Source organism: Canis lupus, chromosome 24 (genome assembly GCF_003254725.2).
Source record: "Canis lupus dingo isolate Sandy chromosome 24, ASM325472v2, whole genome shotgun sequence".
In the NCBI taxonomy this organism is placed as follows: domain Eukaryota; kingdom Metazoa; phylum Chordata; class Mammalia; order Carnivora; family Canidae; genus Canis; species Canis lupus.
The window spans coordinates 37,906,972-37,934,745 of NC_064266.1; the positions used below are offsets into that span (position 1 = coordinate 37,906,972).

The 27,774-nt window shown below is 46.4% G+C and overlaps 1 protein-coding gene across 2 annotated transcripts in view; it reads right to left on the bottom strand.

Moving 5' to 3' along the window:
- ATP9A (ATPase phospholipid transporting 9A (putative)) overlaps nucleotides 1-27,774 on the bottom strand; it is a 132,783-nt gene that overhangs the window by 47,853 nt on the left and 57,156 nt on the right. For both annotated transcript variants that reach the window (XM_025470424.3, XM_025470425.3), the window contains exons 8-14: nucleotides 25,446-25,526; nucleotides 24,761-24,836; nucleotides 16,802-16,878; nucleotides 14,918-15,078; nucleotides 12,914-13,056; nucleotides 12,324-12,436; nucleotides 3,062-3,274 (exon numbers count right to left, since the gene is read on the bottom strand). In XM_025470424.3, coding sequence (XP_025326209.1) covers nucleotides 3,062-3,274; nucleotides 12,324-12,436; nucleotides 12,914-13,056; nucleotides 14,918-15,078; nucleotides 16,802-16,878; nucleotides 24,761-24,836; nucleotides 25,446-25,526 — 864 coding nt within the window. The remainder of the gene's footprint in view (nucleotides 1-3,061; nucleotides 3,275-12,323; nucleotides 12,437-12,913; nucleotides 13,057-14,917; nucleotides 15,079-16,801; nucleotides 16,879-24,760; nucleotides 24,837-25,445; nucleotides 25,527-27,774) is intronic.

Sequence of the window (27,774 nt, forward strand, 5' to 3'; positions counted from 1 at the left end):
CTCGATCCCAGGACCCCAGGATCACGCCCTGAGCTGAAGGCAGATGCTCAACCGCTGAGCCACCCAGACGTCCCAATAAATAAATAAAATCTTAAAAAACAAAACAAAACAAAACAAAACAAAACAAAAAACAGTTATTTGTGGCTTCTAAGAAGTTAACTTAGTAGAGTGACTAAGAATTTAGGTTGAAACAACACCCTCCCTGGGTTGGAACCCTAGTCCTGTCAGTCAGGGGGCTACCATCATAAGATGAATTAGCAAGGCATCTTTACCATGAAGAAACCTGGGGACACTACCTGTACTAAGGGACCCCAAGTTAGCATCTCAAAGAGCAGGACACACCAACAGGAGGTGTCTCCTTATAACACGCACTGAGGACAGCACCAAAGATGCAATAAGCGGAGTCCTCACCGTAAAAAAATGTCATCAGACCCAAACTGAGATTCGTTCTCCAATATAATGGTCTGTATTCTTCATAAGTGTGAAGGCCATGAAAGTTGAGGAATGCTGAGGAACCATTCCACATTAAAACAGACAGGAGATATGAGGGGCACCTGGGGGGCTCAGTCAGTAAAGCATCTGCCTTTGGCTCAAGGGATGACCCCAGGGTCCTGGGATCGAGCCCCACATCAGGTTTCCTGCTCAGTGGGGAGACTGCTTCTCCCTCTGCCTCTCCCCCTGCCTCTCCTCCTCCCCTCTAACTTGTGTGCATAGGCACACATGCTCTCTCTCTAATAAATAAATAAAATCTTAAAAAAAAAAAAGACTAGAAGTATGGCAACTGAATATACTGTGCGTTCCTGGTTAGATTCTGATTTGAGGAGGAAAATTTTTGGTGAAAAAGTAAGTTAAGTCAGTGGGATAACTGATGACACCTACGAGACAAGTAATAGTACCGTATCACTGTGAATTTCCTGATTCTGATAAATGTCCTTGTTTCTTAGGAAGAAATAAAATAAAATACTTAAAGGTTAGAGAGGATCAGGTCTGCAGCTGACTCTTCCAAGGTGAGAGAGAATGATAAAGCACAGGTAGAAAAAGGTTACCACTTGAGAAATCAGGAGTGAAGTTTTAGTAAAGGGGAATACTTTGTACTAATTTTACAATTTTTTTGTTGTAAGTCTGAAATTATTTCCAAGATTTAAAGTTAAAAAAAAAAAAGATCCATGTGACTTTAGGCTAAATATTTAACCTGTCTTTGACTTTTCTAAAAATGGGAGTCACAACAGGGCCTCATAGGTGCTAGAAAGATTAAATGAGACATTACACGGAAAGTATTCAAATGGGATCAGATGGGCACCAAATGCTCAAGGAAAGTTACCTATTGTCATCTTTCAAGAATGAGTTGACCCAGTTTCTTCTTCAGAGTTGTCTGAGAAGTCCAAATGTTTTATACTGAAAAGTAATGGCTCTCATAATCAGAATACAAGTTTTCTGGAAGGTAAGGAGAGAGAAGGAAAAAAGACCAGGATGTTGCCAGCTTGGTGAACTATCCCTGTGTCTGAATCACTCAAGTGAGGAAGACAAAGAAGGTCCTATTTTCATGCAGAGGGTGTTCCCATCACAGGACATCCCGATACCCTGGGAGGGAGGGCAGTCAGGGGCTGGTTACAGAAAACCAGAAAGGGCAACCATGCTACGAGACCCTCTGCTCTTCAACATGGAATCCATGAGTCCTTCTGGTTCTAGCAAGAGAATATGCCTGCATAGAAAGAACAACGATAAAACACGTGGCTTACTGGACTTGATCAAAACTAAACGCTATAGGGTTTCAAAGGACACCATCACCAAAGTAAAAAGCCTTCGTGGTAGGAGAAAATACTTGCAAATCATAGATCCCGTAAGAGTCTTTGATCTGAAATGTATTTTAAAAAACCTCTTTCAACTCAACAACAAAAAGACACATATTTAAAAGGTGGCAAAGGACACTGGAGAGAAGATACACAAATAGCCAATAAGCACATGAAAAGATGCTCAGCATCATAAACCACCAAAGAAAAACACAAACTAAAACCACACAGGAGATTCCACTTTGCATTCACAAGGATGGCCAGAATAGAAAGGACTGACAAGGACACGTGTTGGCAAAGGAGGAGAGAGACTGGGACCCTTACACATTGTCAGTGGGGATGCAAAATGATGTGGCCACTTTAGAGAGCAGCGTGGTGGTTTCAAAAAGCTCAAACATGCAGTTAACATACGACCCAGCCATTCCACTCCTAAAGATACAGCAAGAGACATGAAGATGTACATCCACCCAAAAACCCGTGCATAAATGTTCACAGCAGCATTACCCAAAACAGCATAAGAAAAAAAAGAAGGAACAATCCAAATGTCCACCAACTGATGAATGGATAAACAAAATGTAGTATTACCCATGCAATGGAATATTAGTGATCCATGAAAAGGCCTGAGGGATTGATTCACCACATGGATGAATCTCAAATACCAATGCTAAGTGAAAGCAGCCAGACACAAATGTCACATACTGTACATTTCAATTTGTATAAAATGTCCAGAATAAGCAAATCCAGAGAGATGGTGGATAGGTCGGTGGTGGCCATGGGCTCGGGCAGAGGGGCAGGAGCCCAGGAGAATATGGGACGGAGTGCTTCCTTTTAGGGTGGTGAAGATGTTCTCAAAGGGATTGTGGCAACGGTTGCACAATATACTTGCGTACTAGAATATACCAGAAACAAACACTGACCTGTGTATGTTAAATGAGTGACTGGTACGTGGACTAGATCTTAATAAAGCTGGGATTTTTTAGAAAGGGAGGGTGTGGTGTGAGACCTTGCACCCCTGATGTGCTGGCCATCTGAATTACAAACAAGATCTCTTTCTCTTTGCTTATTTGGGATATAGCTCAAGCCCAAGAGTATTTGTTCTAGAGGGAAGTGAGTCCTGCACACACCTGAAAAGGTGTTTCCCTAGCAGCACGGCATCCTCCCGGCTCGGGTCCGCTGACAGGTGGCCACCTTAGGGAACCCCACCTCCGGCACGTGGAAAACGGGCACGGCGGCTCTGTGTGCCTCGCCGCCTCTGCCTGGGGCTTATTTACCTCATCTGGGCTAGACGCCTGGTACACGCGGCAGGAGTCCTCGTACTGCTTCTCGGCCTCGGCCTGGTCGGTCACGCCATTGGACTCGTACACGGGAGTCACGTTGTGGCAGAGTGCGATGGCCTTCACAGCCTCGTGCACACGGCTGCTCATGGTCCGCCGGACTTTGGTGGTGAGCGTGGGGCCCTTCTGAGCAGGTGGGTCCTGGGATTGCTAACAGGAAAGAGAAATGAACAAGGAAGATGACCGGAGACACAGAAGGGTCTAGAACATGGGGAAGAACCACCATGTGGAGATGTTGCTTTGCTTTCCAGGGTTTTAATATAGCTCTTAGAGACATCTACAGTGACACTGCAATAAATGGCACGTAATTTTTAGGGACCCGATCATTTACAATTGGAAAAAAAAAAATCCAAATGCAAAACAGAGAAAAACATTACAATTCAGTGAATGTGGGTAATTCTATCTTTGAACATGGGAATCGTCCTCCTCAGGGTGATGTCAGGGGCGTCTGACAGAGGGAGGCTGGTGTATGAAGCCAGGGCTTCTCAAGGTGCCACGACTGACACTTGGGGAGGATAATTCTCTGTTGCGGGAGCTGTCCTACACTCGGTATGCAGTAAAACTCAGATGCCCTCCCATGGTCCATGTAGCCGGCCTGATCAGCCCACTCACCTCTGCAAGCTCCCTCCTCCTCTCTCTGCTCTGGCCACACCGGCCTTGCCCTCTGCCTGGAACATCATTTCCCAGGTCTCAGCAGGGCTGGCTCACTCTGTCTCCTCACTGAGGTCTCAATCCAAACATTACCTACTCCAAGAGCCCCTCAGTTCATGGTGACCCCTTGTCTGCCCCATCGGAAGTCATGCTTCCACACTGCAACGTGTGATACCATGTTCAGTCTAAAAACAGGCCTGTTCACCTGAGGATTCTCCTGTTAAGCCATGAGAACATGACTTGTCTGTGTGTGTTGTTCATCACTGCAAGCCTAGTACCCAGGGCAGTGGCCGGCATGCACAGATATATGCTGAGCAAGTGAACAAATTAACAACTCAGTATTCTTATGGTGATGCTGGGGCATCCTCCCCCATGATTTTTTTTCTTTTTTCCAGGAAGAAGCAAATATCAAATTGACCAACATATCCTCCCAGGTTTTAAATCACAGATTTGGACCAAAGGAATCCCTGCGATGGTCTTTCCCCACAGCTGAGTCCCTGAAGTTAGACATGTCTCTGGACTTCCCGGATGCTGCATTCCATTAGACACATATTTTATCCAACAGAAGAGAACCGATCCAATCCCTCAGAGTGAATCGCGTTTTATACCCATGAACACATGGTTGCCCAAAACAGAGAACAGATGGGTCACGCGAAATAAGAATACGACTTTCATTTAATTTTTTAATACTATTTTTAGCAGTGGCATTAGACTCCCCAGGTAATTAGACAATTACTAAATTATTCTGGTCATGCAGGCACACATACTGCTCTGGCTTCCTGCTCTGTTAACCCCTGGTGTCAAGAGGACACGAGTTTCACTTCCAGGCCAAAGGGCACTGCGTGGTTACGGTAATTAGAGTAATGAATCAGAACTACAGTTTAAATGAATCATTATTTGCCAAGTGCTTTTAATTATAAAGAATTTAACTCTAAAATTATAACAAGGACTGGAGATTTGCAGAAAGGTTCTCTCCGCTGGAAAGACTAAGTCCAGAACGTTCTCTCTAAGCTCTGTAATTTATGTTCTAGCCGCAGCCACGTGTCTTCATTTTGCCCACATTCCTTGGCACCTGGAGCAAATTATTATTTGACATTAAGGGGAGTAACCAGACCTCTGAGGATGAACGCTATTGCCGTGACCGGCAAGTTTTAGTAGCAGTGGGTCTGAAGGACAAGCGGGGGGTGTCCCTCACACACACATCGGGGTTGTACACGCAATTGGATTTCGTGTCCACAGAAACACTTCCCCTAGTATTTCAAATGTGGGATGACATGGAGCCTTGAGGCTTTGTCCTCCAGGTGAAGCCAGTCAAGAGCAATGCAAAGAGAGAAACACGGCAGGCCAGATTTTCTACAAAGACCTGGCTTCCAGACCAGGGAGCCAGCTGCCAACAAATCAGAGGAGATGGGGGTGAAGGGCCCCAACCAACATCATGGGCCACGGGTGTAACATCTCCACGCCCATTTATTTCTCTATTACATTAATACTTGTCCCTCTTTCCAACCAAAGACATTCCAGGGAGGAGGAATTCAAATCGTGGATTCTGAAACTGTCTTTTCATTCTCAAAGGAGAGGCTCATCCATACACCAAATGGCAATCCACCTCCACCATGAAGGTGCTGGTAATTACCAGGGGCTCCGCCAGCATCCGTATGTGGGCCCAGTCTTCAAACATCCTCACATTCCCCATATGGAAGAGTTTCACATCATACAGTGTTTATCTGCAGCCTCCTCCACATAGGCCTTTAACCTACGCACATTTCTCCTTACTTAAAAAATACCAGGGGAAAACAAAAACAGATGTGGGATCCACAGGGGCAGGTTACAACTCTTTCTGCCCCGGGGAGAAACCACTGGTCCTCTTGTGGAGAGCTCCGCATGAGGTCAGGAGCTGGAAGGAGAAATTAAGGCCTCCACGTACACAGGCCCCTGACTTGGGCCCTTGGGGGGCTACCTCACACCACAGAACGCTCCAGGGCCATTCTACACATCCCAGCCAACACGAGACACACAGGTGACAATGAACGCGAGGCCTCCACTTCTCACTAGCGATCCATGGCAGGGGCACTTCCCAACAAGAACTCCAGTCTGAATTAGACGAAAGATTAATACAAAAAGGAAATGCTGATTCACCACGAACACCCATTTTCTTTCTAAACGCAATCGAGACATCACCACTTCAGGAGTGTTCATAAGAATGGATACTGTGAATGGGTGGCAACTGGTAAAAATACATTTATGTCAAAGGGGAAGAATTCCTGTTCCAATAGCCCCGCTTTGCTCCTCCAAATAAAGCTCAAAGCTGATAGCTCATTAACCTCAAAGGGCCACCCCCACAGAGACGGGCTCAGAGCCAGTACTTCTGAATGAGTCAACTGAGTTACAGAACGTGTGGTGACTGAATAAACACAGTGTTCACTACTTAACAGGCATCTTCCAGCATGACAAAGGCAACAAATTTCAATTTCTTGAAATTGAACCCCATATAACACCGGGGTTCTCAACTTGGGCACTTCTGCCCCCCATCAGGCAGTGTCCAGAGATATTTTTGGTTGTCAAGGGGCCACTAGAGACATCCAGATGGGGGACGCCTGAGTGGCTCAGTGGTTGAGCGTCTGCCTCTGGCTCAGGTTGTGACCCTGGGGTCCTGGGATCGAGTCCCTCATCAGGTCCCCCATGGAGAGTCTGCTTCTCCCTCTGCCTATGTCTCTGCCCCTCTCTCTCTTTCTCATGAACATATAAATAAAATCTTTAAAAAAAGAGTCATCCAGGGGATCCCTGGGTGGCTCAGTGGTTTAATGCCTGCCTTTGGCCCAGGGCGCAATCCTGGAGTCCCAGGATCAAGTCCCACATCAGGCTCCCGGCATGGAGCCTGCTTCTCCCTCCTCCTGTGTCTCTGCCTCTCTCTTTCTGTCTCTATCACGAATAAATAAATCTTAAAAAAAAAAAAAAAAGTCATCCAGATGGTAGAGGGCAAAGATGCTACTCAACACTCTACAAGCCATAGCGTGGCCCACACAACACACAATGATCCAGCCCAATGTGTCGTGATGTCAAGGCTGAGAACTAGGGTATAAAGCCACTGACACCATAAAAACTAGGGCCAGGACTAGGGTCAGGTTGGTGAGACTCTGCTATGCTAATGCAGAGCTGGATCCTGTCGATCTCAAATCTCACAGCTGTGTTCATCATGGGGTTCTACACTGAATTTTGTTAAACATTGCATTACAATATGATTTTATCTTGATCACTATATTTTGGGTTGTTGTGGGAGGTTTGTTTTTTTTTTTGTTTTTTTTTGCATCTCATTAAGTTTTGCTCCCTGGGCGCATAGCTCAGCCACCTTACCCAGCCCTGGCCCTGTTATAAAACCATTGAGGGGTGCCTGGGTGGCTCAGTAGGTGAAGTGTGTGCCTTCGGCTCAGGTCATGATCTCAGTCAGGGTCCTGGGTTCGAGCCTCTGAGTGGAGCTCCCAGCTCAGTGGGGAGCCTGCTTCCTCCTCTGACCCTCCCCCTGCTCATGCTCTCTCTCTCTCAAATAAAACCTTTCAAAAAGTAAAAAATAAAACCATTAAAAATGATTGTCATCATTGACATGAGTGGAAAAAAGAAAGTCTGAAAAGACATTCTAACAGTGGTTCTTTTTTTTTTTTTTTTTTTTTTTTTAATTTTTTTATTTATTTATGATAGTCACAGAGAGAGAGAGAGAGAGAGGCGCAGAGACATAGGCAGAGGGAGAAGCAGGCTCCATGCACCGGGAGCCTGATGTGGGATTCGATCCCGGGTCTCCAGGATCGCGCCCTGGGCCAAAGGCAGGCGCCAAACCGCTGCGCCACCCAGGGATCCCTCTAACAGTGGTTCTTAACTGGAAATGCTTCTCAGAAACCAATAAAGACTTTAAGATATATATATATATATATATATATATATATATATTTTTTTTTTTTTTTACCCTAAAGCTAAAAAGTGCAGTAAGGCCCAGGAATATAGATATAAATATAGATACAGTGTCTCAAAACACTTGTCTCAAAACATTTTGATCACATAATACACCTGGGAAAGAAAATTCTTGAGTATCCTCCCTATGTATATTTAACTTTGTAAACATATTTGTGCTTTATAAAACAAAAGACGAATTCTAGAAATGTTAGGATAAAAATGAAAAACTGCATTTTTCACAGAGTTAGCTAGTAATACATTTAGGGTAAGGAACACTGAGCATTTATAGACTCAAAATTACACTTCAAATGGTCATATGCGTCATTCCATCATAAAGGGGAATGAAGCGCAGGTGCATGTTTCCACCTGGAAGAAGCTCAAGACTATGTGAAGCTGTCGAGATAAACCAGGTACAGGGCAGCCCGGTGGCTCAGCAGTTTAGCGCCGCCTTCAGCCCAGGGCATGACCCTAGAGACCCAGGATCAAGTCCCACGTTGGGCTCCCCGCATGGAGCCTGCTTCTCCCTCCGCCTGTGTCTCTGCCTCTCTCTGTGTGTCTCTCATAAGTAAATAAAACCTTTAAAAAAAGAAATAGGCATCGTAGGATTCCATTTATATGAAATGTCCAAAAAAGCAGACAAACCTACAGACACAGAAAGTAGACTGGTGGTTATGAGGGGCTGAGAATAAGGAGCAGATGTGGGAGTCTAAGAGATACAGGGTTTCTTTCTGGGGTGATTAAAATGTTCAGAAATCAGATAGTGGCAATGTTTGCACAGTGTTGAGAATATACTAAAAAACACTGAATTGTACAATTTAAATGGGTAAATACTGTCCTTGAGGATTACATCTCAATTTTTAAATTTTTAAGATTTATTTATTTGAAAAAAAAAGATTTATTTATTTGAGAGAGAACAGGCATGCGAGAGGGAGGGACAGAGGGAGAGGGAAACTTTAGCAGACTCTGCTCTGAGTGTAGAGCCCCATGCAGGACTCAATGTGGACTCGATCTCACAACCCCAAGATCACAACCCAAGCCAAAACCAAGAATTGGATGCTTAACCAACTATACCCAGATGTCCCTATATCTCAATTTTTTTAAGGTACTAATAAATAAATAAGCCAAAGGAAAAGTCATCCTATCTCCTTAGCCCGTTGTGGTTTTTTTTTCTCAAAATGCATTAGATATTTCCTTACAGTTCATTCAGGTTTATACTAATAATCTGGAGTCTTCCTGCAGAAACATTTGAAAGCCACCTCTTTATGAGGTTAATTTAGTTCAATGACACCCCTTAAACTGGTCATGTGGACACTTGTCACCTGCAAACTACATTTCAGTGTCCTGAAAATAAACCACTGCAGATTTCTGACTCCTATGACTCCTTCCACAGGACACCCCAAGGACTAGACCCGACAGATGTTCATCTGACATATGGGGGGGGGGTTCCCGGGGTCGATCTCAATGCTATTAATAGTTAAGATTTAAATTTTGCTTTTAATTTTGAAGACAAAAATACAGAGCAAACACATGCTCTATCTTTTCTTCTGGCATTCCAATGGGTCATCTTGCAATCTCTGTTTTGGGGTCCACAGATTTAGACGCTGGTGTTCTGAAAAACAGGGCAAACCTCAGATTCATGGTAGCTGTTCTCAAATGCTGCTGTACTTTGGAATCACCTGACTCACCTGTTAGCACTATAGGTCTAGAGATTCTTATTGTCCCAAGTGATCTGACCAGAAGTTCCAAATAGTGGACTTCATGAAACACCAGCATCAAATCTCATCATGAAACTCTGAAGTCCAGTGAATGACTGTAACGAGCTCTGACGAAACTTTTTGGGGTTGTGGTAATGGTTCCACAACTCTGTGAATTTACTTAAAAAAAATTATTGACTTGGATACTTAACATAGCTGAATTTTATGGTAGGTAAACTACACCTCCATAAAGCTGTTTTAAAAACCTGGGAAAGCCTTCATAAGCCTCATCATGAAAGTATTCATATGCTTTTAGACATCGTGAGAGAAGAATGCACACACCTGGCTAGGGTGGGCGGGTACTGTAATTCTGAGCTCACACCAGCCTCGAGATGACCTAATCCTGTAACACTCAGCTATTTTAAATCCAAGGCCAGGATGGGCGAATGAATTTATGAGCTTCCGCTAAGGAGGGGAGAATGGGGTAGCGTTCGTGGGTAAGAAATGTCATTTTCTGACTTTTAACACTTTACAAAGAGTGTTATCTGTGCTAAAGCAAAAATGGACCATAAAAGCTGAACTATGCAAATATTCTGAGAAGGGATGGTTTCTGTAAATACCACGAGCTCTTAAAACACCACCAAAATGGGCAAGGGTGTGTCTGCCGGGGTGGGGCGGGCACACACGACTATGAAGCTGGTATAATCATCAGCCGGCCAGCAGTGCTGAGGAGAGGGCTGGAGAGAGGGGGTTGTTCAGCCAGGCACGGGTAAGCGTGACAGCTCACACAGTGGAACCCCTCAGGTGGCGCCCAGAAGGCATTTGAGATCAATGGTTCAGAGGGAAGAGTCTGTTCCGAGACACAGAAACAAGGCAGCTCACCCTATCCAAAGTGCTGAAGGACTGAGCCGAGGAGAGGGTGACGGCAGGAGGGACGGAGTGGGGATGCAGTCATGCCTGGACCACATGAAAGTCTCAACCCCAAAACAGAGTTAACAGTACAAAGGGGACTCTGTGCTCCCAGGAGGGAAGCAAGAGGAAAAGCAGGGAAACTGTGTGGGGCAGGAGGGTGGTGGTCCTGTACACAGCCAAGCAACAGAGAGTGTAGTTTTGGCCTAGCGAGTGAGAAGGGATGAACACATAAGGCCAAACACATGAGCAGGTGGGAGCAGATATCACAAAGGGCCTGGGACCAGAGGCGGGTAGGGATGGGGAAGGAAGGGGCATCTCTCAAATCTTTGGAGGGAGCAGTAGGGCAGATGGGGGTGGCACTTACAAAGACAAGAACCTCTGGAAGAGAAGCAGATGTAGTGGATGAGGGAAGAAAGTCGGGACTGTAAGTATACTGTCCTTATGATCCATACGCAGCCATGCCAAGCATGCAGGTGTCTTCGGGGTTAAAGCTCCAGATTGGGGCCGCAGACAGAGATGGGAGCCACTGGTACCTGCAGGGTGATGGAAGCTGGGGGAGGAGGGGACCACCCAGAGAGTGATACACAGGGGCCGGTACCGAGCTGTGGAGGCCCCAGGGCCCCAGAGGAAGACAGGTCCGAGAGGGACAGGGGGCTGGATGTGGTTTTTCCTTCCTGTCCAACTAAGTCCTCGTGAATTTTTAAGAGTCCTAAAGTATATCTTTGAAAATGGTCCATGGATCCATTTGGAGACAAGCCACAAATGCCCACACTGGGAGGCATTAGAGGATGACAGTACATGGATCAAATGAACTGTCCTCCATTTAAAATTCACTCCAACTTCCAAATTGTATCCCCTGCTCTGCCATTTGCAGGAGATAACCCTAGAAATCTGGACATGCCTGTCAGTGAATGTTCCAGAAAATGAAATGCCCAATGTAACTGTGGCATGAAGTATTCAGGGGTTCCACCTTTATGCCCTATAGGGAAATACTTCCTTTGCATTTCTAACTGGCCTCTGGCAATAAAATCATCATGTGTTTTGACCAATTTAAGCAAAACATGGCCTCTTTATTCTCATCTCCAGACAAGTGCCGTAACATGTAGCTGGTATAAGCAATCCGTCGGGCCTGACGTGTTTCAGAAACACCAAGGCATTTGTTCAGGTGTCATCTTACTTTTAAAACACAGAGGCCCAGCTCTCCCCTAATCTTAATGATTCAGAACCCCTCAGCTATGAGCCCCAAGTCATCATCCTTCCTTTTGTTTTTGTTCCATTTTGTTCTTAAAACATCACTAGCAATTCTGATTAGCCGAGGTAGGGACCCACTGATAGAACTTTTCAGGAATATTAGGGCACTTTCCAGTTAATACCTTTCTCTGAAAAAAGACTGATTTTGAAAAGCCTTGTGGAAACAAATGTGGGAGCAGAGAAGTCGTAGGCCATCTCTGATACGTTAATCCCTTTCACGTGATCACAGAGTTGAATACACACCAGAAACCGAAGCTGATTGTGACCTTTTCATGAGCGGATCACTCATTCATGTTGCTTTGGCTCCTAATCAAGCCAAGCCAGTAAAACTAACCAGTAGGCTCACAGTGCTATTTCTGGCACCAGTTATTGGCCAAACAAGTTTCTCTAAGGTTTTTCCTAATATCCATAAAGCATTTCAGTAGAGCAGAGTAACTGTGGGAATGAGAGAGATTGGGGGAGGGGATATAACTGAAATTTCACTCAAAACATAAAGGCTTGATGGGTAAAAAGAGAGGTGGTTGGGAAGGAATAGGGAATGATGGCTAACGGGGATGGGGTTTCTTTTTCAGGTGATGGAGACAAATTGATTGTGGTGATAGTTACACAACTCTGTGAATACAGCAAAGACCACTGAATTGTACCCTTTAAATGGGTGAATTATATGGTATTATGAATAATATCTCAATACAGGTGAGCATTTATTAATGCAAGAGAATTGTTTCAGGTATCAAAACAGAAGGTTTTACCTGGGTATAAATACTGAATATGTGGCTCTGAACTTCATCCATTGAGTCGAGGCCATAAGCCACGGTGCCTAGATGGAGCCGTTTGAAAACCATCTCATTCTGGGTAAGAGTTCCTAAAACACAAGACAGATGAGTAACTGTGTCAACATCCTGGGGCTTCTATTCACACGAAGGGCGGCTGAAACTTTCTGAGAGTTTCCCACTCTCTGTCTGCTACACTGGTTTCAGCACTGCCCCTGCTGGGGAGATGTCTATAGTATTTGATGGGCCCAGATCTGAAATCCTTTTCTTTTGAAAGTGCCCTCCTGGGTTTCCGTGGGGAAAATGACCACCCTCGTTCCCTGGGATGGTCCAGAGAAGGGTCAGTCAGGGGGCCTGACTCATTCCATTGGCTGAGACAGTGGCCCATGATCTACCCTAGATTCCATCCTGAGGGAATCTGAACTTTGAGCAGACACAAACATGGACAGGAGATGAAAAAGGTGAAGAAAATAAAACAGCAGCAAGCATCCATCTCAAACCTCTCCAGAAAGAGAATCCAAGCCCTTGCTCTCACCGGGAAGCCTGTGAAGGCCCAGGAAACAGCTCACCTGTCTTGTCCGTGAGTAAGTAAGAAATCCTCCCCAGCTGCTCAGGGATGGTGCTAGAACGAACCACAGTCCCGGGGATTTTCGAGTCCCTCCGAATCACCCAGCTGTACACAATCTTGCCCATGTCCAGGTTCACACGCAGACTAGTCAGAAAATCAGAGCCAACAGGTTAACGGGATATCTGTGGGGTTCCTTGTGACTACTTGAAGACGGCGAGGACTCTATGACACATCATCTGTGCCATAACATTTGGAATCCCTCCCTGTAGAAACACACCCCTGTGGCCGGATCCACAGATGTAACAAGAGTCAGCGGCACTACCGGATATCTCACTGAACAAATCATCACTGTTTCAAAGCTATTCTGTTTTAGATTAAAATAGAACAATGAAAGTTTAAAATGCCTTTAAAATACTGAAAAGGGGGGTGCCTGGGTGGCTCAGTTGGTGAAGCCAGTCAGCTCAGGTCATGATCTCAGGGTCATGGGATCGAGTCCCATGTGGGCTCCCTGCTCAGCGGGGAGTCTGCTGATCCCTTCCTCCTTCTATATGTGTGCTCTCTCTCTTTTTCAAATAAATAAAGAAAATATTTTTTAAAATAAAAAATACTGAAAAAGTAGTTGTCTTAGTCTTACTTTTTTTTTTTTTTTCTAAGATTTTATTTGTCAGGGAGAGAGAGAGAGCATAAATAGGGGGAGCGGCCTTGTTCTAGGGACACCATGGTATCAAAACTACAATCCCTATCCTCAGGAAAACATGAATTCTAGCTGGGCTGATATAAATATGCAAAAGAGCAAGAGGAATTATAATGCAATATATCGAGTTTAAGATAGAGATTATAAGTACTAGAAGTTTCAGGGAAAAAAATGTGATTTATTTTAATAATGACTTACTAAACATCAATAATGAGGAAAAGTAGGAAAAACATTCCCAACAATATAAAGCTAAATAGTTAAGCCTAGAATATACAAATAGAACAGTTCTAAAATATATTGGGGTGCCAGTATATGTGATGTGCAAAGTTATTTGCAACACATTACTCTGTTTAAAAAAAAAAGGGGGGGGGATCCCTGGGTGGCGCAGCGGTTTGGCGCCTGCCTTTGGCCCAGGGCGCGATCCTGGAGACCCGGGATCGAATCCCACATCGGGCTTCCGATGCATGGAGCCTGCTTCTCTCTCTGCCTGTGTCTCTGCCCCTCTCTCTCTCTCTGTGACTATCATGAATAAATAAATAAAATCTTTAAAAAAATAAATAAATAAAAATAAAAATAAAAAAAAGAAAAAAGGTACGGACGCCTGGGTGGCTCAGCAGCTGAGCGTCTGCCTTCAGCCCAGTGCCTGACCCTGGGGTCCCAGAATCGAGTCCCGCATTGGGCTCCCTGCAAGGAGCCTGTCTCTCCCTCTGCCTGTGTCTCTGCCTCTCTCTCTGTGTCTCTCATGAATAAATACATAAAATCTTTAAAGAAAAAAAAGATTCTATGTAGAGTTAAAAGAATCCCCCTTTAAAACAGAAAGCAGGCTAGAAAAAATATGTAGCAAATTAAGCACTTATCACTTAGTTGTGAGATTAGAAGTGATTTTGACCCTATTCTTCTGCCATTGTGAATCTTTGGTTTTTCCTACTAAGACAATCTATTATTTACATCGTTTTATAAGAGCATTTATTCAGCCTCCAAGGGAGGCATGCAAACAACTGCATGTGCCACCACTGCTCATCGATCACAGTATTTCCCACTGAGCCCAGGGTCTCTCTCCACAACAGCACTCCCAGTGCCACCACCAACCTCCTGAGCTGGTAGGTAAGATGGACTCTACATGACATCCTAGCATTGAGTCGGCAAGGCAAGATCTTTTGGGCGAAGACTAATTCATGGAAGGTTGGTGCAGAGGGGAAGTGCACTTCTGCTGCTAGAACAACAGAGCGTGGCTCACATTCCTGACTGTCCCCTGTCAGCATTCTTCAAAGAGTAAAGAGAAGAAAATGTCATGGCTCATTCTCCGCTTACCTGATGGGAATGATGTTGGAAAACAAGAGGAGGAAGCGGATGATCTGTAGGTACCAACGACCAGCAAAGTGCTGAAGGGCAACCATGACCAGTGACACCACCACCAAAGCACCAAAGAGGATCTTTGTGAGGCAGTTCACCTCCAGGTCAAACAGGCCAATCTGTGGGACGGTGCACAAAGGGAGCCTGTGGTTAGCTGGTGCAACCCAGAGCCCACCTGGAGAACTGGTCCTTCACTCAAGAACACCTGCCCCCCACGTGAGACAGTGGGACCAAGCAAACCCTGTATCTTTGGTTGAGAGCACTGGGCTCCAAGGGCCAGGGTTCCTAACAGACATCCAACAGACCTCAAAGAATTCTGATTTCAATTTTTTAATTTAACAGTTAAGAAGACTTAGACTTAAAAAAAAAAAAGAAGAAGAAGAAGACTTAGACTTGGAAACACATAAGCAGGTTACTACTGCATTTGGTGGTGCTCAGCACGGAGGGACCTCTACCATCTTTTGCTGCAGCCTGTAAAACAGCTCAGTCTCACACTCTCGGAACTGCACCACGCACTGATTCAGCGCTTCCTGACAGTTCAGGGCATGTACACTGGTGGTATCAGATGTTTACAGGCTGCATTAATGAACACGATGATTTTAATAATTACAAATTTATTTTAATGTGGATGCAAAAACACATAACCAGCACACCAAAGCCATAACTTCACAGAAACGTGATCTAGGATAAGGCTAAAACACGGAATAAATGGCATTCTAGTTGTAACGATGGTCGTTGACAGTGGGTGGCAATGACCAGAAGTTGGGAAATATAGTGTCTGTTCATGATGTTGACAAAGGAGATCATTCTACAATTTCTGGCTAAGTCTTAAAAATTGGAGGAGGGGTGGGACATCTGGGTGGCTCAGCAGTTGAGCGTCTGCCTTCGGCTCAGGTCATGATCCCAGGTCAGGGGATCGAGTCCCACATCAGGCTCCCTGCGAAGAGCCTGCCTCCCTCTGCCTCTCTCTGTGTGTCTCTCATGAATAAATAAAAATCTTAAAAAAAAAAAAAAAAAAAACTGGAGGAGGGGTAGGGCTGGGAGGGTCAGGTCATGACATGAAATGAGTGATAACGGGCCCGCCAAGCAGATAGTAGAGCCAATCCCGTTTGCCATGCCACAGCCAGTCTTAGGGGAAGGGGACAAAAGGCTGGGGGGAGAGTTGGGGGGTTTGGGGGTTGGGTCTGAGCCTGCCCCTTCCTCACCCTGCAGGAAGCCAGGACCCAGTGCTTCTCAAGGCCACTGACCGGCTCAGACGAGCCTATGGAAGCACCTGGGCTCACAGGCCAGTGGGGGGGAGGACTAAATGGGTGCATGTGAAGGATGCAGCACAACACATGGCGCACAGTCAGTACTCAAGTGTATAACTTAAAAATCTTGGGATCCCTGGGTGGCGCAGCGGTTTAGCGCCTGCCTTTGGCCCAGGGCGCGATCCTGGAGACCCGGGATCGAATCCCACGTCGGGCTCCCGGTGCATGGAGCCTGCTTCTCCCTCTGCCTATGTCTCTGCCTCTCTCTCTCTCTCTGTGACTATCATAAATAAATAAAAATTAAAAAAAAAAAAAGAAAACATTTAAAAATCTTTAAAAATTTTATGAATACACATACATGCATACGAATACACACATATGTGGTACACGGATGCGTGTGGAGTTAGGTGGATGCGTGTGGATACAGGTGCGCACACACCCACGTGAGAAGACAGCAAGCTTATATAAAGGAAGTAACACGGTTAGGTGTTCCTGTCTTTAATCCCACTCCTCACCCGCCAACACCAAGCATCAGGGGACGTCAGGTCAGAAAGTTCTGACGAGGAAATGCGTCCTACGACCGCGTACACACCTTACTTCGAGGGTTTGAGGTATTCATGACACTCCGGAGTTCTCTGCCGCTGTAAAGAACAACACCCACAACAGTACCTAAACACAACGCAAAGAAACGTTAATGTGGATGAGGGTCCCCGGGCCACCCCAGCCACCCCGGCCACCCCGGCCACCTGCACTGGAGCACCAGCCACAGGCAGCCATCCGAATCTAAATTCAACCGGAACTAGTATATCCAGTCCCCCGTCTTCCCTACACTTTGGCCACAGTTTCAAGCGCTCAGTAGGCACAGCGAGGATACCGAGCGCCTTCGTGGTCGCCCAAAGGTCTGCTGCTCAGGGCTGGTCTACGGGTCCAGCAGCCTGACAGCTGAGGGGTGCGGGGGGGCGGGGGGGGCAGAGGTCTGGCCTTCATGCCTCTGCCCTCAGAGGCTTCCAGAGGCGCTTAGAACATTCCAGTCTTCATAAGCTATTGTGGAAACTTCCAAACACACTCTTCTTAAGCGTTCTTCCCGCTGAGTCTGATTCCGTTCGGATTCTGTGTCTAACTCTAGAATACCTGGGGGATGTCTGTCCGGACAACCCTTTCCTGAGAACTCCCCCACCCCCTCTGCCTTCCCCCCATTATCAATCTTTCTAAAAATCGATGACTTATAACAGAAACACAAAAGGCCAGTTAACGTTAGAAAAGATGCTCAACTTCCTGAATAATCAAAGAAATGCAAAATAAGCCACTTTTATCTCTAGGACAACAACAAAAATTCCACAGGTTGATAACATCCGAGAGGTGGAGACATGGGCCCTGTCGTAACTCACTGGAGTGGGCAGGAGTATATAGATGGGGAGCCATCTGTTTTGGGGTGAACCTGGTAACCCTATTAAAAATTTACCTTTGTCTCCCCTTTTCAGTGTACGCCACACAAACGCTCAACACAGTGGGGAAGACAGACAATGAAGGGAGGAGACAAGAAGGAGGTCATCACGGACAATGGAAGGTGCCATTGCGACAATCAGGCAGAGGAACAGACTGGGAAGGAGCTGGAGTAGACTGCCCGGTGGTACTGGGTGGGCAGAGAAGCAGTCCCGGGGTTGAGGACGCCTGAGCAGGAGCTTGACACCCCCCCACCCCCATCCCCACCCCCGCCCGGTTGAGCCCTCAGGGAGGCTCCGAGGAACACAAGCAATCTGGTCTGTGCAGGGACAGCAAACACCTCACCTCTCCTCCCCCCGAGGAGACACAAAGCCTCCAAGAGCTTCCCACAGAGCTGGTCAGAGCCCAAGCCCAGGTGAAGCAAGGGACCGTGTGTCCCCGACAGAGCCCCGGGAGGAGACACTGAAGTCCCCCCTCCAAGCTTAATGCACATAATGCGGTTCCCTTCCAGGAAGGCTCAGCAGATGGCAGGCCGGGGCGGGCCCCCTGGCTGGCTCCTGGGCAGATGGTGGCCCCGTGAACGCAGGCCTGCGGCCACAGCAGATGGTCAGACCAGGGCGGCCACGCAGCCACTGCACTCGCTGCTGCACAGATGTGGTCGGTCTCCGTCACCGACGTCCAGGGTTCAAGAGGGTTCCTAATAATGAGGGCCTCCACTGGCACCGGCCAACCCTGAGGCCTCCCCCAAGGCTGAAATGAGAGCGGCCCTTCTCCCCAGGCCTGCCTGTGCCCAAGGCCAGAGCCACCTCCACGAGATCCAAACGCCGGCCACGGTCACCCAGAGAGAAACCACACGCGCGTGCTGGTTTGGTCTGTACTGGGCTTTAAAGGTTCTGAGGTCATTGCCAACTTTTAAATACAGGAACCTGAGAATCCTGGCTTCTCCTAGAAAATTGGGAAATCTGGTGACACTGAGTCCGTGTTCCCCACGGTATTACCAGCAGGTGTCAAGCATGGGCATGCCCTTTATCCAGGGGCAGGTTCCCGCCCCCCCTTCAAGACCTCCTGACCTGAGCCTCTCCACACCCCCTCTGCCCCCTGCCCCCCTCTCATCCTGGCAGGGGACAGAGCGCAGAATCCTCTCCACCCGGCCAGCTGCTGTCTCCAGGTCAGACTGCGGCGGTCGGTAGCACACAAAGTTCTCCCTACCTCTCCATGACAGCGTGGTCCTGGGGTCAGTGCCCACTCTCTGACGCCTCTGTTCCCAGTCCACGACAGGACAGATGCTACCCCCAAGACTGAGCTTTTAGCAGTTAGACATGGGGCCGCGACATTCAAGCATGTGACCACAGGACGAGTCCCGTCAAACAGGGTCTAGACCAGCTGGGGTCCAAAAACTCGTGCAGCCTGGTGCACATGGCGCGACGGCCTGCAGGGCCACAGACTGAGCCTACAGACTGGGGTCAGGGAAGGCACAACAAACTGGAGAGTCTGCAAAGAACTGGGCTCCGTCCTAACACCTGCTCTGCCAAACCCCCGGCCTCCCCAGCCTCCCTATCCCTCCCCCAGCCCTCCCCCAGCCCTCCGCATCCCTCTCCAGCCCCTCCCCATCCCTCCCCCATCTTGCCCCCAGCCCTCCACATCCCTCCCCCCTCCCGCCCCATCCCTCCACATCCCTCCCACCCCTCCCCATCCCTCCCCCATCCTTCCCCCATCCCACCCCATGACTCCTCAGCCCACACTGCAGGGTTGCCATGGTAACTGCATCCTCTACACACTGAGGTCAGCCAACGCAGCTGGACCCTAAGCACCGCCTGGCAAGCTTTTTCATTTCTTTTTAAACTTCCAAGTGGTAACAGCAGAGTAACCAAAACACGGGAGTTAGACTATAAGGAGAAGAGAGAGGTGAAATCTCACAGAATTAAGATTCCTAACGATGGCCGTTTCCTGGGTGGAGCACCAGAGGAAATGGCTTGCAAAGAGCTTCATGCTTGCATCAGGATGAGAATGCAGTCAGGTGACTACTCACTGAGCAGCGCGGGAAACTGAGGCCAACTAGGAAATAGTAAACATCCAGCTTCTCAGATTCACTCCAAAACCTACTGAAGGGCTTGGCGGGTAATGCCACCAGGTCATTGGAATCACTGCGCTCTCTCTTCCCACCAATCACAAACTTTGAAATCTTTTCTCCCAACTTCAAGATCCCAGCTTGTTCTCCACTCTCTTCCTTCCAGGAGGAGGACCTCCTAGGCTGCATGACCTTAGGTGAGTTGCTTAACCTCTCTGAGACTCAACTCTTCATTCCACTAAATCCCCATTTAATGATCTGAGACCAAAACAAGAGAATGGCAGCAAAACATTTCGTAAATAAAAAACCTGATAAATAAAAGACTCATTACCCTTCCTCTCTTGAGATTAAAGCTGACAAGTCCCTCCAACTCAGAATTCTCCAATCACTTCAATCACTTCCCTTCATACTGGCTTCAGAGGGATTTCAGAGAGGGCCCCCATTTCCTCTCAACTCCTCTATAATTTGCATTAAGATTAAACTACAAATGCCATGAGGGTGGAGGCAAGGATTTTCCGGCATGCCCATGCCGCTGCAGCACTGAGACCTAGCAATGCAGCGTGGCAGCATTACATAGAGAACATTAAGAAAAGTTTTTTAGGGGGTCCTGGCTGGCTCACTCGGTAGAGCATGGGACTCTTGATCTCAGGGTCATGAGTTCGAGCCTCACATTGGGGAACAGACTGTACTTAGAATGGAATTTTAAGAATCCTTTACAACTTTTTTCAGGGGTGCCTGGGTGGCTCAGTCGGTTAAGCATCTGCCTTCAGTTCAGGTCATGACCTCAGGGTCCTGGGATCCAGCCCCATATCAGGCTCTCTGCTCAGCGGGGAGTCTGTTTCTCCCTCTACCCTTCCCCCTCCACTCAGGTTCTCTCTCCCTAGCTCTGCTCTCTCTCTCTCTCTCTCTCAAATAAACAAATAATCTTAAAAAAAAAAAAAAAAGGTAGCTGTTTCCCTTGTATGAGGCGGCGGGAGGGGGGGGCGGGAGGGGACTGGAAGTCAGCTTAGGAGGCCTCTGGGAGGCTGACAAAATCCTGATTATTGATCTGAGCATTGGTACTGTTTGGGATTCAGTTACTCTTCTGTATTCGTGCTACCTTTCAATAAAAGGGAAGAAGAATGTCTGCCTGCAAGAAATGACGTGCGTACCATTCACGTGCCTGCTTGGTAAGGAGAGGGGCACATCCCAGGCGCCTCTGAATTTTACCTCCTCATGTTCTGATCTCCATTCACACCCTCTATGTTCTCCATCCCAAGGTGTGTGCTTTCTCCTTCCACACACCTCCTGTCCCCGCGGGCAGTGTCTGCACAGAGCCACAAGCACAGACTGGGCACAAGTGTCCAGTGCTCAGGTTAGAGCCAAGGTAAGGCCCCTCTGCTGGTAAGTTTTCCTAACTTCACTCCATGAACCTAGATAAATTCAAATATTTTAATATGAAACTATATAAGCATCCTCCCCCCAAATCAGGGTATTTTCTAATTTTAAAGCAGGTAAGATTTTCTCAGCATGTCATAAAAACCAGAAACCATAAGGGGAAAAAAAATCAATTGGTTCGAGGATATACAAATTTTCAATTTTGTGCCAAAATACCAATGGGGTCAACTGGGAGATAGTAATTACAACTAAGATAACAAACAGAAGGATACTATGCTTAGGACAAAGCGTTCTTAGAAATCATTTTTTAAATGAACTCATCAACAGCAAAAATGGACACAGGGCATAAACTGACAATTCACATATACACTTTAGAAAATGCAAATGAGGGCACCTGGGTGGCTCAGTCAGTTAAGTGTCTGCCTTCAGCTCAGGTCATGATCCCAGGGTCCCCGGATCAAGTGCCCCATCAGGTTCCTTGTTCAGCAGGGAGCCTGCTTCTCTCTCACCCTCCCTCTGTCTGCCACTCCCCCTGCTTGTGCTCTCTCTCTGGGTGTAAATAAAGAAGTAAATAAAATCTTTTTTAAAAAATGCAAATGAAGAGGGAACATTAAAAAAAAAGTCCAACTTCACAAATGACTGTTTTTGTTTTTTTTTTTTAAGATTTTATTTTTGGGGGATCCCTGAGTGGCTCAGCAGGTTTAGCGCCTGCCTTCAGCCCAGGGCATGATCCTGGAGTGCCAAGATCAAGTCCCACGTCAGGCTCCCTGCATGGAGCCTGCTTCTACCTCTACTTCTCCCTCTGCCTGTGTCTCTGCCTCTCTCGCTCTCTCTCTGTGTCTCTCATGAATAAAAAAAAAAAAAAAAAAAAAGATTTTATTTTTGGGACACCTGGATGACTCAATCAGCTAAGCATCTGACTCTTGATTTCAGCTTAGGTCATGATCTCAAGGCTGTGAGACCAAGTCCTGTATGAGGCTCCATGCTCAGTGCAGAGGCAGCTTGGGATTCTCTGTCTCTCAAAAAAATAAATAAAATCTTTAAAAAAAAATGTTGAAGTAATCTCTATACCCAACATGGGGCTTCAATTTACAACCCCAAGATCATGAGTCACATGCTCCGCCACCTGAGCTAAGCCAGGAACCCCCACAAATAACTTTTAAAAGCAAATCAATATGTTAGATATTTATTCAACATATATCACATAGGCAGAAATTTAAAAGTCCAACTGAACATGGTGTTGGCAAGGATGCACATATAAGGTCAGGTTATCAGGAGTGTGATTCAGAAGAAGGAAGTTTGCTAGGCGAACCAAAATGTAAAATGTATATGCCCTTTGCCCTAGGAATCCTGTTTCTATGGAAACGAGGACAACATCAATATTTAGAAGTTCTATCTGGAAAAACCAAACAAAGCACATCAAAGACAAAAACAAAAGACAAACAATAAACTCTGAAAAGAGATTTGCATCACACATGAGATGACAGTTTGATACTCTCCCTACATGCTTACAAGTTAATAAGAAAAAGAAGAAACAAAGTAGACTGACCAAAACATTTATGGTCAGTGGTCCCCATATTCACAATAAAATAATAAACATCAAAACCGTAACAAGAGACCTTCTATCACCTAACAAGAATAATAACACCATGGAACTGCTGCATATCAAATAGACCATAAAATCTTTTCAAAAACCAGAAATGGGAAATTCTCACAAACAAATAAGGGAATCAGAAGAACCACAACAGAAAAACAGCTCAGGGCACAGAATGTCCAGGACAAAGGAAGAGACCACACAGACCACGAAGAGGGCCAACCTTCCAGGTACTCTAGGAAATGCAAATCAAAACAGGCTCCTTATTTTTCTGACAAATTATTAAAGATTAAAAGGAATAATTAGGGGCACCTGGGTGGCTCAGTGGATTAAGCATCTGCCTTCCACCCAGGTCATGATCTCAGGGTTCTGGGATCCAGCCCTGCAAGGACTCCATGCGGACCTGGGAGTCTGCTTCTCCCTCTCCCACTACCCCTACCCCCCACTCGTGCTCTCTTTCTCCCAAATGAATAAATAAAATCTTTTTTTTAATTTTTAAAAATTAGGGATGTCTGGGTGGCTCAGTGGTTGAACATCTGCCTTCAGCTCAGGGTGTCATCCTGGAGTTCCAGAATCGAATCCCACATAGGGATCCCTGCAGGGAGCCTGCTTCTCCCTCTGCCTGTGTCTCTGACTCTCTCTCTGTGTCTCTCATGAATAAATAAATACAATATTTAAAAAATAAATAAATAAATAAATAAATAAATCTAAAAATAAAGGGAATAGTTGTTAACAAATGACTTTAGAGGGGAGAAAAACTGGGAAGGAAGAGTAACCACTTCTGGGAGAGGTGGGTGGACACACGGTGGGGAAGGGCTGCTCCAGGTGCTGGTGGGTGTGGGCGTGTGGGTGTGGCTTCAGGTGTGGGTGAGGCCATGGTGCAGCAGGAAGAACCTTAAGGACCCATTTCTCACTTCTTTAGCTATCAGGAGGAATTGAGGGACACTCCAGATGAGGCTGCAAATGCAGACAGGCGATGGAAGAGGAAAAATGGCAGATGGCCTAAAGGGAGCGCTCAACTCTGTCCATCTGCAGGAAGGAGTCCGTCTGGTCTGTGGATGGTGAGCAAGGCGGCCCCGGTCTAGTCTGTGCTGGCCTGAGCTCCGCATCCCCTTCCCCAGCCGCAGAGCATCCTGACTATCTGTTGTACCAAATAGCCGCAAAGCAGCATCAAGCAAAAGAACACAATTTGAGAGGAGGGAGATGTGCTTGGGAGGGAAAAAGTGATCCTCCAACAGTAAAGACAGGATGTTGCCAGTAGTGTGATTTTCTGTTAATAGTAGTATACACTGTCACATAATACATGTAACATAAGATAATAACAAGAGCTGCACAGTACATTCCACTGCTGGAGCAAAGTGCCTGGGTTCAAGTCCCAACTTTGCCTTTTAACTGGCTGTGTGACCCTGGGCAAGTTACTTAACCTCACTGAGCTTGGATTTCCTCGCCCACAGAATGGGAGTACTACTCGCACTCCTCCCGCATGGTCATGTTGGGAGGGGTAAGTGAACTGGGTGTAAGGCATGAGGGGAGCACCCCACTGATACCAACCCCTGCTGTTGCAGACACTGCTCAACCCCTGGAGACGCTTCTGCTCAGTTCCATCCCAGCTTTCAAAACAAAAAGGCACCGATCTCCACATTATCCTGGTGTTTAACACCAAGGCTCCAGCTCAGGCCCAGTGGCCCGTTCCTGGACACCAGGGCCCCTGACTGGGCAGGACCAAGCTCAAGAGCCCCCACGGACACTATGTCCAGCCAGAACATCAGGCTGGCCCAATTTCTGGTAGAGATTAGAATGTCAATCTCAGGTGGCAATTAAGGGCTATTCCCAGAGTGGATGCTGTAGAACAGTCCACCGGCCAGAGCAGCTTCTCTTACAGGCGTATACAAGTGTCCGAGGGGCAATTAGATGTCAGTCAGATTCCCTGGAGGGGCTGGAGCAAGTGGAAAACACTGTTTGACCGACGACTAATTTTCCCAACTGACAGATGATTATTCTAATTATACAAAAGGATTTTCTTTCCTTTTCAAATTGCTAACACATTCCTCAGAAAAGGGCGCCCTTACCCGACGCGATGACAGTGCCGGCCCAGAGCGTGTTCTCAATGCTCAAGCTCTCGCTGATCGGAGGGTCGCTGTCCTCCTAGAAAAGACCAACAGACGTGCATTTACCTACCGAGGATTTGAGAGAACCCACGGGCTGTTTCCAGCCTGCTCTTCCTAAGAGAGGAAGAGAGGATGACCCCTACTTGGAAAGCCATAGTTCAGCCAGGAGAGGAGGATCAAGCTCATAAACCACTGTCCTTGGCATGGTTTTCATCCCCCATGGCAATACATGAAAAAGCTGTTCATGATTGAAGAAGGACAGGCTTCTAATACTGAAGACATGTCTTACAATGAAGAAGTAAAATGCAGAAGCAAATCAAACAAAAACAGCACTTTGCTGGCCAGTCCTATGGCTTCTAGAAAGAGACCATGAATTTAATTTGGATTCTATAAATCTATTATCCCAGAGTCTTCAAATAATTTAAATCCAAATTAAATTTCTATCCTTAAAAGTTGGGAAGTGGCTTAAAAATTGTTTACAATGCCAGCCAGGACTTCAGTGAGTAGAAGAGGTCATGGATACGTCTGAAGGGGACAGAAGAGTACCTGCCCTCACACAACAGAGTAACATTAATTATAACAATACTTGACTCTATGTTGTGAGGTAATTGAAGCTGTTCGAGGCTGGTAGGCTCAGCCTACTTACTCTGGTAAAAGTTCCCACAAAGTTGTGAATGTCGATATTTGGCTCTTCTGCATAGACATATGATCGAATCTGAAGGAGATCCTGTTCAACAGAGGGAACATTATGGAGTTAAAGTTCATGATTAAAGAGATTTTGGGAGCCCCCCCCCCCACTATTTTTCAAGAGTAATTCTATCTCCCAAACAGCAAACAGGTTCTCAAAGCTACAGGGCCAGTGGAAAAAAGAAGAAAAAAAATTTCTATGAATGAAGTTTTAGGACTCGCTACACACAATATCCCACAACACCCTGACAGATTCCACAGTAAAGATGCCTGTTTATCTGTGTTCACCCAGTGTTTCCTAAACTGGTTGACAGCCAAGGTCCCCCTTCTGTCACACTGCAGTTTCCAAGAGTTGTTCGTACCAATGGAAATCCTTGCTCAGTCAACAAGTGGTTATTGGGCCCTACTCTGTGTAAAGCCCTGGAAAAGGCAGAGGAGTAAAAAGCAAAAAAGAACACCTCACACCCATTAGGATGGCTACTCTCAAAAAAGTATTGGTGAGGATGTGGAGAAATTGGAACTCTCGTACACTGTTGGTAGGAATGTAAAATGGTGCAGCTGCTTTGGAAAACAGTATGGTGGGTCCTTGAAAACTTCACAGGGAATTACTGTATAATTAGCAGTCCTCTTGCTGGGAACTGAAGGTGGGACCTCAAAGATATTGCACAGCCATGTTCGTGAAGGATTATTCACAACCACCAAAAGATGGCAACAACCCATGCATCATCAATGGATAAATGGATAAAGAAAATGGGATACATCCATACAATGGAATATTGTCCAGCCTCCAAAAGGAAGGGAATTCTGACACAGGCTACCACGTGGATGAACCTTTGGAACATGATGCTAAGTGAAATAAACCCGTCATGAAAGGACAAATCCTGTATGATTCCACTTCTATGAGATCCCTAGAGCAATCAAATTCATATCTAGAGAGTACATGGTGGGTGCCAAGGACTGGGCAACGGAGAATTGTTTGATGGCTATAGAGTTTCTGTTTTGCATGGAGATGGATGGGAGTGAGGGTTGCACAACAATGTGAATGTACTTAACACCACTGAACTGCACATTTTAAAGGGATAAGATGATAAATTTGATGTGTATTTTACCACAATTAAAAAACTGAAAAAAAAATCTCCAATCAGGAGATTGGGTTACAGGGAGGTGGGCAGAGGCTACTGGCTGCCCCCATAGGCAGGGCTTGAGCCCTCTACTAACTAGCTGGGGGACCCCATATGCAGATGTGTTTATTCTGTGGCCTCTATGTACTAATAAGAAAAGGCCATGAGGAGTGCCTGGGTGGTATGGTCAGTTGAGTGTCCAACTCTTGATTTCAGCTCAGGTCGTTATCTCAGGGTCATGAGATCGAGCCCCACATTGGGGCGGGGGGGGGGCTTGACTTTCTCTCTCTCCCTCTGCCCCATCTCCCTTCTCTCTCTCAAATAAATAAATCTTAAAAAAAAAAAAAAAAAGATCCCAAGACACATTCAAAGTAGACAGGAACAAAAGTTGCAGATCACAAATACAGCGTGATCCCATACATGTATAAGGTAAGCTCTCCTCACCAAGTTTACAGTTATATATTTGTAGGAAAGTGTGCTGGCAAAGGTCTGGAAAGATCACCACTGACTTTATATGATCCCCGGAGGAAAGCAGGTAAGGTTTGGGGCAGAGGCCATGAGCAAGACTTTTGACTTCTTCCTCTACAGCTTTCCATACAATTTAATTTATTTTTTTTAAGATTTTATTTATTTATTCATGAGAGATATGGGGGGAGAGTGAGAGACAGAGACAGAGAGACAGAGACAGAGACACAGAGGGAGAAGCCGGCTCCATGCAGGGAGCCCGATGTGGGACTCAATTCCGGGACCCAGGATCACGCCCTGGGCTGAAGGCAGGCGTTAAACCGCTGAGCCACCCAGGAATCCCCAATTTAATTTTTTTAAAAAACAAGAATATATTCATGTGATGCCCAGGTCATCCTTTCATATAGTTCTTTTGCTAAATTGCTCCTCCCTACTGAGATCCCTCCAGCCCAGTAAAGAAGAGCTTCCTGACAGCAAAGACAGTGGCATCTCCTCCGTCTTGGGACCCCAGTCCAGGCCCAGGCCAGACTGGGGTGGCCGCGTGGTGGTGGGGGGCAACATGTGTGTTTATTGAACTGATGCATCCCCAGCACACACCAAAAATTGCAACTCTGTGCAGCACACAGGCAAGCTCCTTCATGATTCTAAGCTCTTCTAGACGGTCTCTTAAAGAGAATCCTTCAAATCATTTTGAAGATCAGA